This window comes from Aricia agestis, chromosome 8 (genome assembly GCF_905147365.1).
Source record: "Aricia agestis chromosome 8, ilAriAges1.1, whole genome shotgun sequence".
NCBI lineage: Eukaryota > Metazoa > Arthropoda > Insecta > Lepidoptera > Lycaenidae > Aricia > Aricia agestis.
The window spans coordinates 4,390,456-4,407,007 of NC_056413.1; the positions used below are offsets into that span (position 1 = coordinate 4,390,456).

At 37.9% G+C, this 16,552-nt stretch overlaps 1 protein-coding gene across 1 annotated transcript; it reads right to left on the bottom strand.

Annotated features, from left to right (window-relative positions):
* Positions 1-9,528: 9,528 nt before the first annotated feature.
* Positions 9,529-11,034, bottom strand: LOC121729521 (cytochrome P450 6B5-like). Its single transcript, XM_042118061.1, has one exon. The coding sequence runs from the start codon at positions 11,032-11,034 to the stop codon at positions 9,529-9,531; it is 1,506 nt and encodes a 501-aa protein (XP_041973995.1).
* Between the last annotated feature and the right edge of the window lie 5,518 nt (positions 11,035-16,552).

Here is a 16,552-nt window from a genome sequence, read left to right on the forward strand (position 1 = left end):
TCAATCTTCATAATTTTGAAGTCGGTGCCAGTTCCAAAAGTTTCAAATGTTCTGGCTGACTGAAGATTCAGCTATCTGGTACCGACTTCAAAATGATGAAGATTGAGTACAGAAATAGTTGAGTTTTAGCCAAATTCGGAAAAAGGCACTATTAGATAGGAAAAATTATTTAATACTTTTTAGTTCATATTATAAGGATGTTATTGTTTTTACCTTGGAAGTCGGTTTTAATTTTTTGTTAAAAATAATAATTGTAATGTTTTCGTTAATGCTCTCAGCGCTGCTTGTTTCACAGTAAACTCTGTACTCATGGATACCCTAAAGTATTATATTCTCTTTGATATGTTACAACCTGTTTTAGATATAAGATAGTTATGTAACTGACATTTAATTTATTATTCTTAACATTTTCTACTAATGAAAGAAAACCAAGAAGTCAGTCGTATAACCGCGAACAAAGCGCGAACACAGCAGGAACGCTTAAATTTTTATTGCAAATAAAACTAATGTTTTCATCCATTTGCTTAATGGGCCATTAAACGTTATAAAATAAGTTTAATTATAAACATTTTTAACCGTATAATAATGACTCTCTTATGCTAAAACGTCCTACGTGTTGCCTACCACCGATTCCCGACCCCCGGCGAGAAGAACCGGCGTAAGCTCAATTACTGAAATTATTGACAGGAGTTTGTCTATCCAATAAAGTTTTTGATTTGCTATCATAACGATAACCAATCAACAACGCTAATTGTATAGATACATATTGTCAATCCATGTTCCTTGTAGCTATGGAACCCTGCCCTCGCCACAAGGTCAACTTCAGTTCCTTTGTGGTAAGAGTACCGATGCATCTTCTCTCGACCTTTGAATAAGATAACATATCTATACATTCTTATATACCATACCTAAGATACCATACCATAGATATATTATATAATTGATATAAAATGTATGTTAGTTATTGAGGTATATATTGTATGGGTCTACGTAGCCTGATTTAAATTAATAAAACTAGTTGCTCTCCGGCACTACCGACAGAAGTGAAGGCCAGCAGAAAATAGAAGGAGAGGGAGATATTCTAGGGATATCTTAACATCCAACGTCACGTTGAAAAAGGAAATGCACAACAACACTAGTTACTGAAGTTTTTAGCCAAAAAATGTTGTCTTTGGCCCAAACAAAAATATTATCCAACATAAACCTTACGCTGAAAAAGTGTGGAACGATCGTGAAACTTGCCTAATTATGGGCATAAAATCCACACCGTGAAAGCTTTCATTTGAAATAAATCTTGTGAAATTGAATTCTTAAGAACGAACGTTTTTAAAGATATTTGTCCTACATTCGCGAAAGACGTAGAACCAGGTCATGCTGTCCATAAAGCGGTAAGTGCAAATTTGCTTTGGCCCGCCCTATTGGTACTGTATCTGATCATTCTTCATATTTAAATATAGAACTGTTTTTTTTTCAGGCTGTGGCCAAACGTTAATATCTATAGCTAGTAACTCAAATGTTACTGATGTTATTTCTGATAATACCTTTAAATAGACATACAAATTACAACTTAACATATTTTGTGTACTATCAGAGAAGTTGATTATTAGGCAGATGGCGGACCTAAGTAATTTGGTCATTTTAAACTCATCCGACCGATCACAGCTAACATTGAATTGACATAAGCCGACCAAACGACGTAGGAATCGACGTCGACTGCATAGGAATCAATTTCCTCGGGTGTACATTTTTTTTTAAATTGAACACCTGTAGCCCTAGCACGGTAACCAGTGGAAATGCGAAAGTATAGACAAACTGTGGAGATATGGTGGAGATAAACTTAAGGTGTCGTTCCAAACTTTTTTCGTTCCGAAAAATTCAATTAAAATGCCACTTTATGACTATAGTCACAAACTGTGGAGATAAACTTAAGGTGCCGTTCCGATCTTTTTTCGTTCCGAAAAATTCAGTTCAAATGCCTCTTTATGACAGAATATAGTCCTAAAAATTCAAATAACATCTTACTTTACGACATATACTATAGTCTGTCATAAGGTGGCATTTTAATTGAATTTTTGTCGGTCGCGATTAGCCGCGGTAAAGATCGGACCGGCACCTTAAGTTTATGTCCACAGTTTGTCTATACTTTCGCATTTCTACTTTTCCCCGTGCTAGCACTACAGGTCTGTCGTCTGGCTTATTGCAAATGATATAAATAAAATTTAATTTTAAGTTTCGTTAGTCTCGCTTCAACTTTAATATTTTTATTTTGATTTAGGTAGTACATTTTAGTCTCGAAATGTTTGTGGAAGTCCAGGGAAGTTTTTTATTGGGAGGAAAGTGATACGAAGTCCACTGTGTCATCTAGTCTAGTAGATAAATAGATAAATAAAGTTTGCGTAAATAGTTAGTTAGTAGCCGTAGTTTGCGACGTAGCCCGCAGCTCCGGCGTAGCAACGTAAGTACGTATAACAAATTGTACTCTATCAATCTTACAAAAATCTCGTGTCACAATGTTAATTACCGTATGTACTCCTCCGAAACGACATGAGGGGATAGCGATGGACGTTGCCATGGTGACATATAGTCACTTCAATAAAATAATATGGGCGAAGTACTTTCTATGGCAAAACAACGTTTGCCGGGACAGCTATTTTATATTATCTGAATATTTAAAACAAATCACAGTACGGTATGTTTATTGTTATGTTATCTGTATAAACAATTGTCTGAATGTAGTACATAATATTTTAAGTAATCAATTTGTGAGTTGTAATAATTACCCTGCTATTTATTTTTTGAACTCTCCTGCCTTGCAGGGTTGCCTGGAAGAGATCGCTTAGAGCGATAAGGCCGCTCTTGCCCACATTAATGTCTTAGTTTTAAGTACTTTAAGTCTGATTGTATACCCATTTTATTATGTGAGCAATAAAGTGTTTATCTATCTATCTATTTACGGCTATATCATGTAGCATTATAATGCTAGCAAACTAAATGTCAAGTATTACCGCAAATAAATAAATGCAATAAAACCTTAATTTGATAGAGTTGTTTTTAACGAATGAATCAATACCTAAAACCATTAAAGTGTGTCTATGTACTTGATGCGAACTACCTGGTACGTACTGCAGCACTGCAGGCGTCCGCAGTGATAATGCTTCTGCAATGCACGTCAAAATATTTTTACCCACGTAATAGCCGCTATTATAAAATTTATTACCGAGTGCGCGATGTTTATAAGAATTTATAAAGCAGGGTTCCGTGATACTTAATTTTAGGGTTCTGTATTATGTTGGTAATAAGTTTACAGATCCACTATAGGGCTTTTTCGGTTAAGCCCAAGGCCCTGCGTGAATTTAAGAGGCCCAATGTTACAAGTCAAAAATGCGAAAGAATCCATAATTGATTAAATTTAAAAAATCATGTGGCTTGCAGCCCTGCGAATAATATCCAAAACTATTTACGATGGACTAAATTTAATCAGGGCGAGCGAAGCGAGCCCTAGTCAGTGCAGTAAATAGCCTTTTTTGCGCCCTGTGCGAGTGCGCCCTTGTTTTTTTTATATAATAAGTATTATAAGTACCCAGACCAATTATGCTATGTAAAGGCCTGTTTTATTTCATTCAGGGTGATAAAATAAAACATGGTGTTGACTGTTAGTAGACCTATTATTATAATATACTAAAAATTTTATATGGAAAACATACTTTTTTTAAGAACTGATATGGGCAAACAAGCAGGCGAGCCATCTGATATCAAGTAGGCCTTTCGCCTGTTATACCACCCACACTGTGCAGCACTAGGGGCGCAGTGAGAATTTATCGGGATATCTTACTTATCGGGTCTGGCAATTTTTGCCACCTTAGTTATATTTTTTAATTTAAGACGCCATTTATAATGTCTACAGATCAGCACGGCTAGTCAAACTAGATACTCAACGAAATTAAGAAAAATATAGTAATAGGGAATAAAATGTTGATGAAAATATTATGATCGAAGCTAATACTAGTGCGGAAAATGGTATTTACTATTCTTTATTACATTTTTTAAAGGTTTTGAACAGTATGTTTGAACAGTATAACTTATGTTTTATTGCTTTAGATTTGATTATGAGATAAACACTTACCTTAATTAACATTTTATCGTAGGTCATTTAAAATTGTCGGATGTGCCACATCCAACGTTTTTAACCGGTTTTTCAAATGTGTAAAATGTCGGTTGTACCACATACGACATTCGTTATCGGTTTTATAAATGGTTAAATTGTCGGTAGTACTACTTCCGACATTGTTATGCGAATTTATAAATTGGTAAAATGTCGGTAGTACTACATCATAATCATTTCTTATTGATTAAATGGCGCTTGTAGTTTGTACCGTAATATCTATCATTGCTTACCGACTTTAAACAATTTTCAGAGGGCTTAAAAATAGGTCATTTTTGTACGAAAATTAAGTGACATAATAGGACTGTGTGAGGAGACGTATCGGCACCCAGATAGAAGAATACGAAAATTTCATATTATGCTATACTGGGCTCACACCCGGAAAATATGAAGTATGATACCTAATAAATAAAAGACACAAAGATTGCATTGACAGCTATACAGGTCTCAGTGATACAGTAGCACTGTTAAACCTGACTATTGAAGGGATGCGCATGTCCTTTATTCACTGACCTCCATTATACAAGTACGCTGGACTGATGATACCCTTTGAAATGACAGCTATTTTTTGTGCCTATTTGAAGCGGAATCAGCTCCCCCATTATTAGGGATAGGAACTAAATTTGACGTAAAAATGACGTTTGAAAGTCGCCACCATGTCACCATATTGGCGCTGATAGCAGCAGTGGGAGTATTTGGAACTAATACTAGTGATGTACAACTGTCTTTTCTATTATCGATGAAATGTTTCCAGATTCAGATAATGTCGACCATTAGGACAAAAATATTAAATTGAATAATACAAACGCTACATATTTGTATTAAAGGTTACAGACTTCCTCTCCGTAATTTAGGTTATAAATTAACAACGATTTCATACGTAGATAACGTGAAGTAGCAGTACCTATCTATAATCCATTTATTTTTACCAGTTAGCACTACGAAAAACTAAAAACAAAACTGAAGATAAGCTTCTAACGAAAACTTTGTTGTATTGTATTTTCTAATTTCATTTCTAATATTATCAAAGTAGTGCTACAGTGTATCGTATTAAAGCTGAACAAAGCTGAATAAGTGTTCCGTGTGATTAGACCCTAACTAATCTCATCATATAGTATTGTAAAGCGGAAGAGTTTGTTTGTTTGAACGCTCTAATCTCAGGAACTGCTGGTCCAATTTGAACAATTATTTCAGTGTTAGACAGCCCATTTTATATATTTTATTACGCTGAGACTAATAGGAGCTAAGAAATAGAGGAAAATGTGGAAAAAGCGGGGGAATGTATAACGTGAAGGATTATATAGGCTATTTTTTGTGGACCAATTTGTCTGTGTAATTAGATATTTACGTGGGAGAAGCCGCGCGGAAAGTCTAGTAATAATATAAAAAATCCCTATTTAGTTATGGATCTAGCAAGCCAATTTTTATCGATTTACTTTATCTCATTTGTATTTCGCCATTTTGGCGCTGATTGCTGAAGTGTGAGGGAAATTAACTAATTGGATAATGCGATCCATAAATAAATATGGAACGTTTTTTTATTGGGGTGGAGTAGGTAAGGTATTTATAAATAATAAAAATATATGTGCGATACTTTAACATTATATTTTATTAGTTACCGTTACACAGTTACAGTCTGTCAAGAAAGAGTAGACGCTGAAATAAATTTTCCAAACATAATCACGATCAAATAGTAGTTTTGCGCCTTGTATTTTCACAGAGAACGTTTGTACACTTCAAATAGTAACGGCAAGCGGTAGTAGCAATTTTCGGACGCCAACCAGGCTTTTCAATTTTTTTCAACCATAATTCCAGTCTTCCTTCGTCAGACGGAAACCTGTCTGTATAAAAATCGCTTATCGGAGATTTCAATACAATTATTATAGATATCGATAAGTTTTATCGACAGAAAACTCCAGCACTATTGAATTTTATCGTTTATCAAAAATCGGTAAAACAAAGGTAAATATGTGGTGAATACGGTATAATAAGATTAGTGCCACATTTTTAAGTGCCTATATTAACAATTAAAGTTTAATATCGTAGAAATGAGCTGTTAAAATCACTTACTTGTGGAATGTAACCCCACATCCCTTTTTGTACCGTGTTTACTTATCATACACCCTTTCATAGTTTAACTATGAACTACCACCACTTTTATATATATATATATATATATATATATATATATATATATATATATATACAGGGTGTAACAAAAACAAGTGATAATAATTTAGGGTGTGTAGGTGTTCCCTGTAGAGAGTTCACTGTGAAAGTAGCAGCGCTGAAAGACCAAAAATTTTTTTCACTTTTGTATGGGGAAACTCGTGACGCTCGGGCCCTTGCCCATACAAAAGTGAAAAAAAATTTTGGTCTTTCAGCGCTGCTACTTTCACAGTGAAATCTCTACAGGGAACACGTACGCACCCTAAAGTATTATCACTTGTTTTTGTTACACCTTGTATATATATATATATATATATATATATATATATATATATATATATATATATATATATATATATATATATATATATATATATATAAGTGGTGGTAGTTCATATATATATATATATTACTTAATCGCGTAAAACCTTAAAAACACAAAAACAATTCGAACGATTAAGCCAAATGGCACAAAAAAGTGGGTATCATAGATCCAGCGTACTTGTATAATGGAGATTAGCTCATTTTATCAGCAGATTAACAAAGCCATCGACCTAGCCTACAACAATCATCTCGTAATGGGTGACTTCAACGCCAAAATAGGACAGCCAGAAAAAGATGAAAAACTGATAATGAACAATTATGGCTATGGGGAAAGAAACCAAAGAGGTCAGAGATTAATCGACTTCGCCCTCGAACATAAACTAGCAATCCTAAACACCTTTTTTCGTAAAAAGCCTAAACAGAGATGGACATGGCGGTCACCGAATGGATTACATAAAAATGAATTAGATTTTATATTGTCAAATAACCCTGGATTCTGTCAAAATATAGAGGTCCTAAACGTAAACTTTCCATCTGACCACAGACCAGTTAGAGCTACTCTAGTAATAAGTACAACAAAAAAAAAGGCGTGCGGGCTACAATAATAAAAGGCACTTGTCACTAAAAACTGAACAAGAAATAACAAGATACAAACAAAACATCTTAGATCATGTGCAAAATTTGACTCATTATGTAGGAAAAACATCTGTACAAGCATATTACAATATTTTACCTAAAGCTATATCCCAAAGCTTACAAGACGCCCGTACACCTAAAGAAACAGCAAAAACGACACACAAAATTTTGCATGATCGCACGTTAGCTCTCATAAAGAGAAGGCAGGAATTGCACCGTACGAAAAATAAAACAAGAGCAATGAAAAACGAGTTAAAAGCCTTATACAAACTAATAAGCAAATACATAAAACTCGACTACAGGAACTACTAACTAAACAGGAAGCTCAAAAAACCTCTGAAAGAGCTACGAACAAATAAAGGTTGGATAGAATATAGCTTAAACAGCAACGGGATGTTGGTTAAAAATCGAAAAGATATCATTCATACAGCAACAGAGTTTTACAAAAATCTATATAGTGCCAGAACAAACGAATATAGCAACCACAAAAACTGTACAAATGAAACCAACTTTGAAAATATTCCACCTATATCAGAAAGTGACCGAGACAATTAAAAGGCTAAAAATATACAAAAGCCCAGGGCCGGACGGCATCACCAACGAAGCCATAAAGATTGCTTGCCATCACCTTACTCCACCCTTAACTTACCTTTTTAACAAAATATTAGAAACAGCTGAAATACCGTCACAGTGGAAAGAGTCAGAGATTATTTTGATTTACAAAAAAGAAAATGCAAAATATATTACAAATTACAGACCGATAAGCCTTCTCTCTTGTCTCTACAAACTTTTCGCTACAATTATTAACAACAGAATTAGCAGGACGCTGGAAGCAAAACAACCGATCGAACAAGCTGGCTTTCGAAAAAGTTTCTCAACGATTGACCACATACATACGTTGGAAATTATAATACAAAAATGTCAGGAAAAACAAAGAAGTCTCTACATAGCGTTCATTGATTATAAAAAGGCCTCCGACTATGTATCACACTCTAGTATATGGACTGCTCTACAGGACCAGGGAGTTCATCCAAAATATATAGAATTAATCAAAAATATTTATAATAATAGTGTAGCAAGAATAAAGTTGGAAACCACTGAACCTACATTTGCTGTAAAAAGAAGGGTAAAACAAGGAGACCCCCTATCCCCAAAATTATTTATATTGATCCTAGAATCAATAATAAAGAATTTAAAATGGGAAAAAATGGGACTCAACATCAAAGGGAATTATCTATGTCACCTGCGTTTTGCAGATGACTTGGTTCTGTTATCGGAAACGAGCACACAACTCCAATCCTTGATCGACTCCTTAAACACGGCTAGCAAACATGTGGGACTAGAAATGAATGTAACAAAAACAATGATCATGACAAACAGCTCAAAATACAGAAATATATCAATAGACAACGAAACTCTGCAATACACTGATACGTACACAATACACATACCTAGGAAAACTGATTGGATTGGACAGAAAACTAAACGAATTGCGTAGAGCGAAGAGCGCAAAATACGTGGAACAAATACTGGTCGCTTAGCGAGATATTTAAAAGCAACTTGTCCATAAGTATAAAAACGAAAGCGATGAATACTTGCCTCCTACCCTTCCTGACCTACGCGTGTTAAACTTAGAAATTCTCTAACAAAATTAAAAACAAGATTACCACCTGCCAACGCGGCATAGAAAGAAGTATGCTCAACATCAGAAAAATAAAAAATAATCCGCCACTCCAATATAAGCGAAAGATGCCTTAACCTACGCTAGAAAATTAAAATGGAAGTAGTAGCCTCACGTAGCGAGGCTAGAGGACGACCGATGGACTAGCAGGATAACTAAATGGGCTGGCCTGTATGGTAAACGCCTCCAAGGCAGACCACATACGAGATGGGAGGATGAAATAATAAAAATAGCCGGTCGCTCCTGGCCAACAGTTGCTCGAGATAGAGAAAAATGGAATTCTTTAGAGGAGGCCTTCACCTTCAACTGAGAGGGGTTCTTGCAGAGAAAAAAAAAGTTACGTTAACATTAATTAAGTAATTAACAGTAGAGTTGTATAGTAGTATAGTTAGTTAATAGTCGCAAGTAAATTAAGAGTTAGCAGTTTAGATATTTTATAGTCATTATTATTTATTACCACTGTTTGTAAACTTTTATTATAACATTAACTCTATTCTATTACATTTGTATCATAGCAAGAAATAAAAGGCTTTTTGTTTTATTTATTTTATATTATTTATAAGTAACATTTTACTTTTCGTTCGATAAACTCAACATCAACGTTCGTAAGTTGAACCTGAATTTGGTCTTTCTTGTATTTGATGTCATTTCCAAAGACTTTGGTCTTGACGGTGAAATTCCGTAATAGTTGGACCAATCCAGCTTTAGCTTGCGCTGTGGCGTACCGAGCGCCTATACATATTCTGTTACCTTTACCGAACGGTAGGAAAGCCTTCTCATTCAGTTTAGCTTTGTTATCCCGATAAAGTCTTTCCGGATCAAAAACTTCGGGGTCCGGGTAGTATTTTTCGTCGCGATGTACTGGAAATATCGGTATAAATAAAGTGGTTCCTTTCTCTATCTTAATATTCCCAACGGGCAACACCGAGTCACTAACGCACTCTCGTAAAACATAGCCGACGGGTGGGTAAAGCCTCATAGACTCATTGAGCACCATATCGAGATATTCCAATTGGGCAACGACGTCGAAACTCATGTTGCCTTCATTTTTATCAAAGGCCTCGTCAATTTCGTCGTGCAAACGCTTGAGTGCCTCCGGATGTTGGCCCAAGAGAAGCAAAGTGTTGTAAATTGCAGTGGCGGTCGGATGCACTCCAGCCGTAAAGAAGAAGAAAGCTTGAGCGGCCAACAACTCATCGGTAGGGTCGACTTCCAATCCCGTTTCCTCATCTTTTAACATCCCATTCTTCTGTATAGACACACATAGATCAGCGAAGTCGTGTCTTTTTATGGGCTCATTTACTCTCGACTTTAGGAGATTTTTGATGGCTCCAACGAAGAATTTTTCAGCTTGACTGAAAAACTTTATTTTGAAGATCCTTACAAGAACCGGCGCATTTATGCTCAAGACGAACTTCAATCCCAGCCAAAACGTCGGCTTGACTACGTTTTGTATAATTTTTAGGAATGGTGATTCGAAGATGGAGTTTGCTGAGATTCCGAACACCGCTGCCGTCATGGCTGCGCTGCAAAACGTCGAAACCGTCTCCAATGCATTTCCTTTCATTAGTTTCGGATTACTTCTCATATACGGGACGATGTCTCGAGCGCTTTTATCAATAGTGTGATACATCAATTTAAGTTTACTCGACGTGAACAGGGGGGACATGCTTTGCCTCAGTAGCTTCCATTTTCTACCGTTGACGAGGAAGATGTTGTTAGCTAGCGTGTCCTCTTCTATGATCTCGAATCCTTTGTGGTTGAAGGCGTTGAATTCTGTAGACGTTATGTGCTGTATGTTAGTAAGGTCTCTGAGCAGTATTGCTGGTTTCAGAACAGAGCCGATTCCGACAGCTGGTTCGTTAGGGTATTTCTTGTATATGTCATGGAAATGCTCGAAGAACGCCCGATCTTGCGTGATATAATCCCAGGCGATACCCACAACCTTGTTCCTTTGGTAAAAAACAACACCTCGTTTTCTCCAGTATTGTTCATTTTTCACACCTTTCAGGTACACGACCACAAGGACTAAAATTGCAACAATTAGAAGTTGAAATATCATAGTTAACCTCACAGCTGCACTAGTAGACAATAAACTATACAACTAAAAATAAACTACAATATAAAACTGGTATGACATGTAAAAAATATGACCACAACTTAACCGGTATTATTCGCATTATCAAAATTCCTATGTATAATTTAGGTTAGAAGGAAGTTAAAAATATGCGCAGTTCATTTCAAAATATAACATACTTAATTAAAATTTAATTTTATAATTATATCATAATAATAAATAATAATAATTATATCTGGCAGATGAGTTATTTACACCAATAAAATACCTACTAAGTACAGGAAAAGTCAAGCCTACTTTTTAGTTCTTTTCTACAGTGTGTAACCAAAATAAGTGATAATATGTATATATGTATATGCTGCCGTCATAAGAAAAAAGGCCGCTAAGTGATATTCGCGTATTTTCAGGTTTTGAGTTCACTGAACTAATTCAGTGGACTCAAAACCTGCTACTTCAGCGCTGCTACTTTCACAGTGAACTCTCTACAAGGAACACGTACACACCCTAAAGTATTATCACTTATTTTTGTTACATCCTGTATATAAGTAACGAGCTTTTGCCCACGGCTTCGCTCGCGTTAAGAAGTATTATTATATACAAACTTTCATCCCCTATTTTAACCCCTTGGAGGTGGAATTGATTAAAATACTTTCTTAGCGGATGCCTACGTCATAACATCTACCTGCATGCAAATTTCAGCCCGATCCGTCCAGTGGTTTGGGCTGTGCGTTGAAAGATCACTATGTCAATCAGTCAGTTACCTTTGAGTTTTATATATATAAATAGGAACTAAATTAAACCGCATGCACCCTCGCTTACGATTGTGGACCCCCATTTTTTGTTACAATAAAAGTAGACCCCCGTCTTCCGTGGACCCCTGGGGTACCTGGAGGCTGGACCACTTTGAAAAAGAAGCTGGTCTACTCCCAGGACCGGACTGCAAGTTAAGGAGGCCCCGGGCTATTACTTGTTAGGATTTAGGACCAGTTTGACGTACCAACACCTTAACGTGGGCTAAATTTTAAAATCGTTGCAGAACGGTCACTCGCGGCGCGGGGGAATGGGAGGGGGTGACGCGGGATGAGGCGCGCGCGCGGGGGCATGTCACGCGCGGCCGATGCATCGTGTCCATTAATTGTAGTGTTTTTTAGGATAACTTTCGGAAGGTTTCTCAACATTTGAGTAAAGAAAAAATAAGGGCGATAACACCCTTCTTAAAAATTATAGACCCATCTCGCTTTTGAGTCACATATATAAGTTGTTTTCTAGGATCATTACGAATCGCCTATCCAATAAACTTGACGAATGCCAGCCACCGGAGCAGGCTGGGTTTCGCAGAGGCTTTAGCACCATAGACCATATTCACACCTTAAGGCAAGTTGTACAAAAGTCACATGAGTACAGGCAGCCATTGTGCCTTGCCTTTGTGGACTATGAGAAGGCTTTTGACTCTGTTGAGACCTGGGCTGTTCTGGAAGCCCTGCAACGATGTCAAGTCGATTGGCGTTACGTCGAAGTTTTGAAAGGTCTATATAATGCCGCGTCTATGTCCGTCCGAGTACAGGGGGCCACAACAAGGCCAATCTATTTGCATCGAGGAGTGAGACAGGGGGATATTATTTCCCCGAAACTGTTCACAAATGCGTTAGAGGACGCCTTCAAGACCCTAAACTGGAAAGGACGTGGCATAAACGTTAATGGCAAGTACCTCTCACACCTTCGTTTCGCTGACGATATCGTCATATTGGCAGAATCGTTGGAGGACTTGCAGGAAATGTTGAACGACCTAAATGAATCTTCCCGGCGGATCGGTCTCGGGATGAACTTGGACAAGACGAAAGTCATGTTCAACGAACATGTTCTCCCGAGACCGGTTGCAGTTAACGGTGTCTTTCTCGAAGTCGTAACGGAATATGTCTATTTGGGGCACATACTGCAGGTAGGTAGACATAACTTCGAGAGAGAAACCGATAGGAGGATACAGTTGGGTTGGGCAGCATTCAGGAAGCTAAGCCACATTCTCACGTCGCATATTCCGCAGAGCTTGAAGACGAAAGTCTTCGATCAATGCGTGCTTCCCGTTATGACCTACGGGGCGGAAACCTGGCCTTTTACAGCAGGGCTAGCTCGTAAGTTTTCCGTCGCTCAGCGTGCTATGGAACGCGCTATGCTCGGAGTTTCTTTGGCGGATAAGCTTCGAAATGAAACAATTCGTCAAAGAACTAAAGTCACCGACATAGTGCAGAGAATCAGTACGCTGAAGTGGAACTGGGCTGGTCACGTAGCTCGAAGAACAGACGATCGCTGGAGTAAACTTACTCTGGAATGGAGACCAAGGCTGGGAAATCGGGGTGTAGGTCGACCTCCAACCAGGTGGGACGACGATCTCCGCTTAGTTGCAGGCCCATGTTGGATGCGAGTAGCAGGAGATCGGTCATCTTGGCGTTCATTGAGAGAGGCCTATGTCCAGCAGTGGACGACTATAGGCTGATATGATGATGATGATGATATTATATTTAGTCTAAATTATAATTTTGAGCAGAAAATACGGATGCATTTTGGGAATATTAGTGATGAAAAACACTGAACTATACAGGTGAGTCGGCAGCACTGGAATCAAATTTACGTGAACTATAATATAGGTGAGTTGGTGGCACTGAACGTGTTAATAAATTTTTGAAGCTCAATAGCCAGTTACAGTCCGACAAGGCTTTATTTGAACATAGGTGACATTGACGGAAGCGCTGCTGGTAAAGGAGAATTGTCAAACACATGTCAAAAATGACGTTTTTGTATGATAGAAGCGTTTAGTTCCTTTTCTCGCCACGTTCAAATAAAGCCTTGTCGAACTGTACCTATGTAAAACTTTGATAAAAGTAGAAAGCGAAGAAATGTACTACTTCTTCTTCTTTTAAAATATGGCTCCTTCTTTATTATGGTGAATTTATTTATTATGGTGAATCGCCAATGTCAGAGTGCGTTGACGAATACTCTGCCTTATGAGAGGTTTTGTGGAAAAACAAGGGTACGGTAATTATGAAAGGCGTACGGTGTCTGTTGACAATTCCTTAACCTAAAACAAACACAAACATGAAGAGTTAGTACCACACCTTATAATTTAATTTGGTTAGTATGTATATATATACACAAAGTTTTTACAAAGGGAGTATTTACAAAGGATAAGACAGATTTTAAATTGCTAGGGCGAGGGATGTTAGGAGGAAGAATATCATATAGAGAGGATTGGTTCTGTGGACAAGAGAAAAAAATGTGATCTAAAGTGCCCTCGTCTATGCCACACTCACAAAGAGAACTGTCTCTAACCCTAATCTTGGCTAAGAAAACAGGTGAACAGCAGTGACCCAGTCTGATTCGGCAAACTGTTGAGCACACTGTTTTGCTTGCTTCTTTAAATTTAGAAAACCAGGGTTTAAACGGGATACTATTCTGGATATCAAAATAGTATTTACCCTTATTCACACTGGTTCGTGTCCACTAATTATTCCAATTGGTATACGTGTTGTCTTTAGCTAAAGGAATTAAATCCTGGCAATAAACCATATAGTGGCTAGAGGCACCTGTTGTTATTGCGGCCTTAGCATATGCATCTACGTTTTCATTGCCGGTAATTCCACTATGTCCTGGTATCCAAGCCAGAACAACTTGGATATGTTCTGTGTAGCACTTAAGGAGAAGCTGTCTTATTTTCAAGACCAAAGGAAATTTGCACTTGGAGCGAAACTGATTGGAGTTAATGGCCTCCAGGGTACTTCTAGAATCCGACAATATGATAGATTTATTGAGGTGGTGTGACTCAACAAAGGTAAGTGCTTCTAAGATAGCTAGGGTTTCCCCTGTAAACACAGATGAATTTGGAGGTAATTTAAAATTTAGCACCACATTGACTCTAGGGATATATACAGCCACTCCAACACAGCTGCCCTCCGAGAGCTTAGATGCATCTGTGAAAATAAGCAGCCAGTCCCTAATGCTGATTAATAATTTGTTTGAATTGTGTGTAAGCAAAAACGGAGCCCTTATCAATTGGAAAATTTTGAAGCACTTTTGGATGGAGGGTAAGTGCATTATAGGGAGTGGAAAAGAGGGAGTTTAATCTAGATTGGAAAATAGGGCAAGGTAGACGGGAGAGTTTTTGGTAGCTAATCAGGATGCAAGGAGGATCCCTATGCGACCAGTAGCTTGAAGAGCCAACTAATTGCGAAAGGGTGTGAAGTTTACGAAGGAGTGGGTGGGAGGAGTTTTGAAATAACTTAAACACAAATCGGTCAGCAAGGTACTGCCTTCTGATGTTAAGAAGGGGATCCCCACATTCAACCTGTAAGGCGTTAATAGGTGTGGACCTCATAGCTCCGACCACTATTCTCAGTGATTTAGCTTGAATCCTGTCGAGAGTCTTTAGAGGTACTTTATTGCATGGTTCTAAAAGGAAGGAATCATAGTCAAGGTGGCTTCGGATCAGAGCATTGTAAATCAGCTTCTGCGTAAAAGGATGTAAACCCCACCAGACACCTGAGAGAGAGCGTAGGACGTTTATGTTCTTTTCGCATTTTTTCGCTACATAGTTGATATGGTGTACACCAGACAGCTTAGAATCCAAATAAACGCCTAAAAATTTAACTGTATCCTTTACCGGGAGCACTTGTTGGTTTAGACCGATGTTGACATCTGGTATGTTTCTGGAACGAGAAAAAACAACAACAGAGCTTTTGGCGATAGAAATGGACAAACCATGTCTATCCATCCATTCAGTAAGATAGCGAATGGCAGAGTTGAGGCGGGCGGAGCAATCCGCAATATCTTTTGAGGCAATATACATGGCCCAATCATCTGCGTATTGGAAAAGCTCACAAAAACTATTGACGACGAGGTCAGCGTCGTAGGTATAAAAATTGAAAAGGCTGGGACTGAGGACAATACCCTGAGGTATGCCTTGGTAGACTAGGTATACTAGGAGGAAGTTGGGAATTTTGGGTAGAGATGACGACGGAACGGGAAGAAAGGGAGTTGCAAATATAGTTTTTCATCCTTGTCGAGCCACTCAGCTGAAGCAATTTTTGCCTGAGCACCGGAAGTCTGACATTATCGTACGCAGATGATAAGTCCAGGAACACCGCTACCACATGTTCCATTTTCGAAAAGGCGATGCGGATATCGGTCACGAGTGTTGCTACACTGTCCGTGGTGCTAAAGCCTTTTCGAAAACCGAACTGTGTTTTAGATAACACACCCCGACTCTCCATTAGCCACTCCAATCTGTTCTTGATTAAATGTTCCAAAATTTTTCCTAAAGTCGCCGACAGAGCTATAGGTCTATAGCTGGTAGGATCATTGCTGGGTTTACCTGGCTTAAGAATGGGTAAGATAATTTGTGAACGCCATTCCTCCGGAGGAACTTCCGACTGGTAAATGTCATTGAGAATCCTGAGACACAGATGTTGTGTGTCTGGTCCGCTGTTGACAATAAAGGAATATGGGATTCCAT

Excerpts from the sequence above, each read along its gene's own strand:
- LOC121729521 (XM_042118061.1), bottom strand. The coding sequence starts at position 11,034 with ATGATATTTCAACTTCTAATTGTTGCAATTTTAGTCCTTGTGGTCGTG.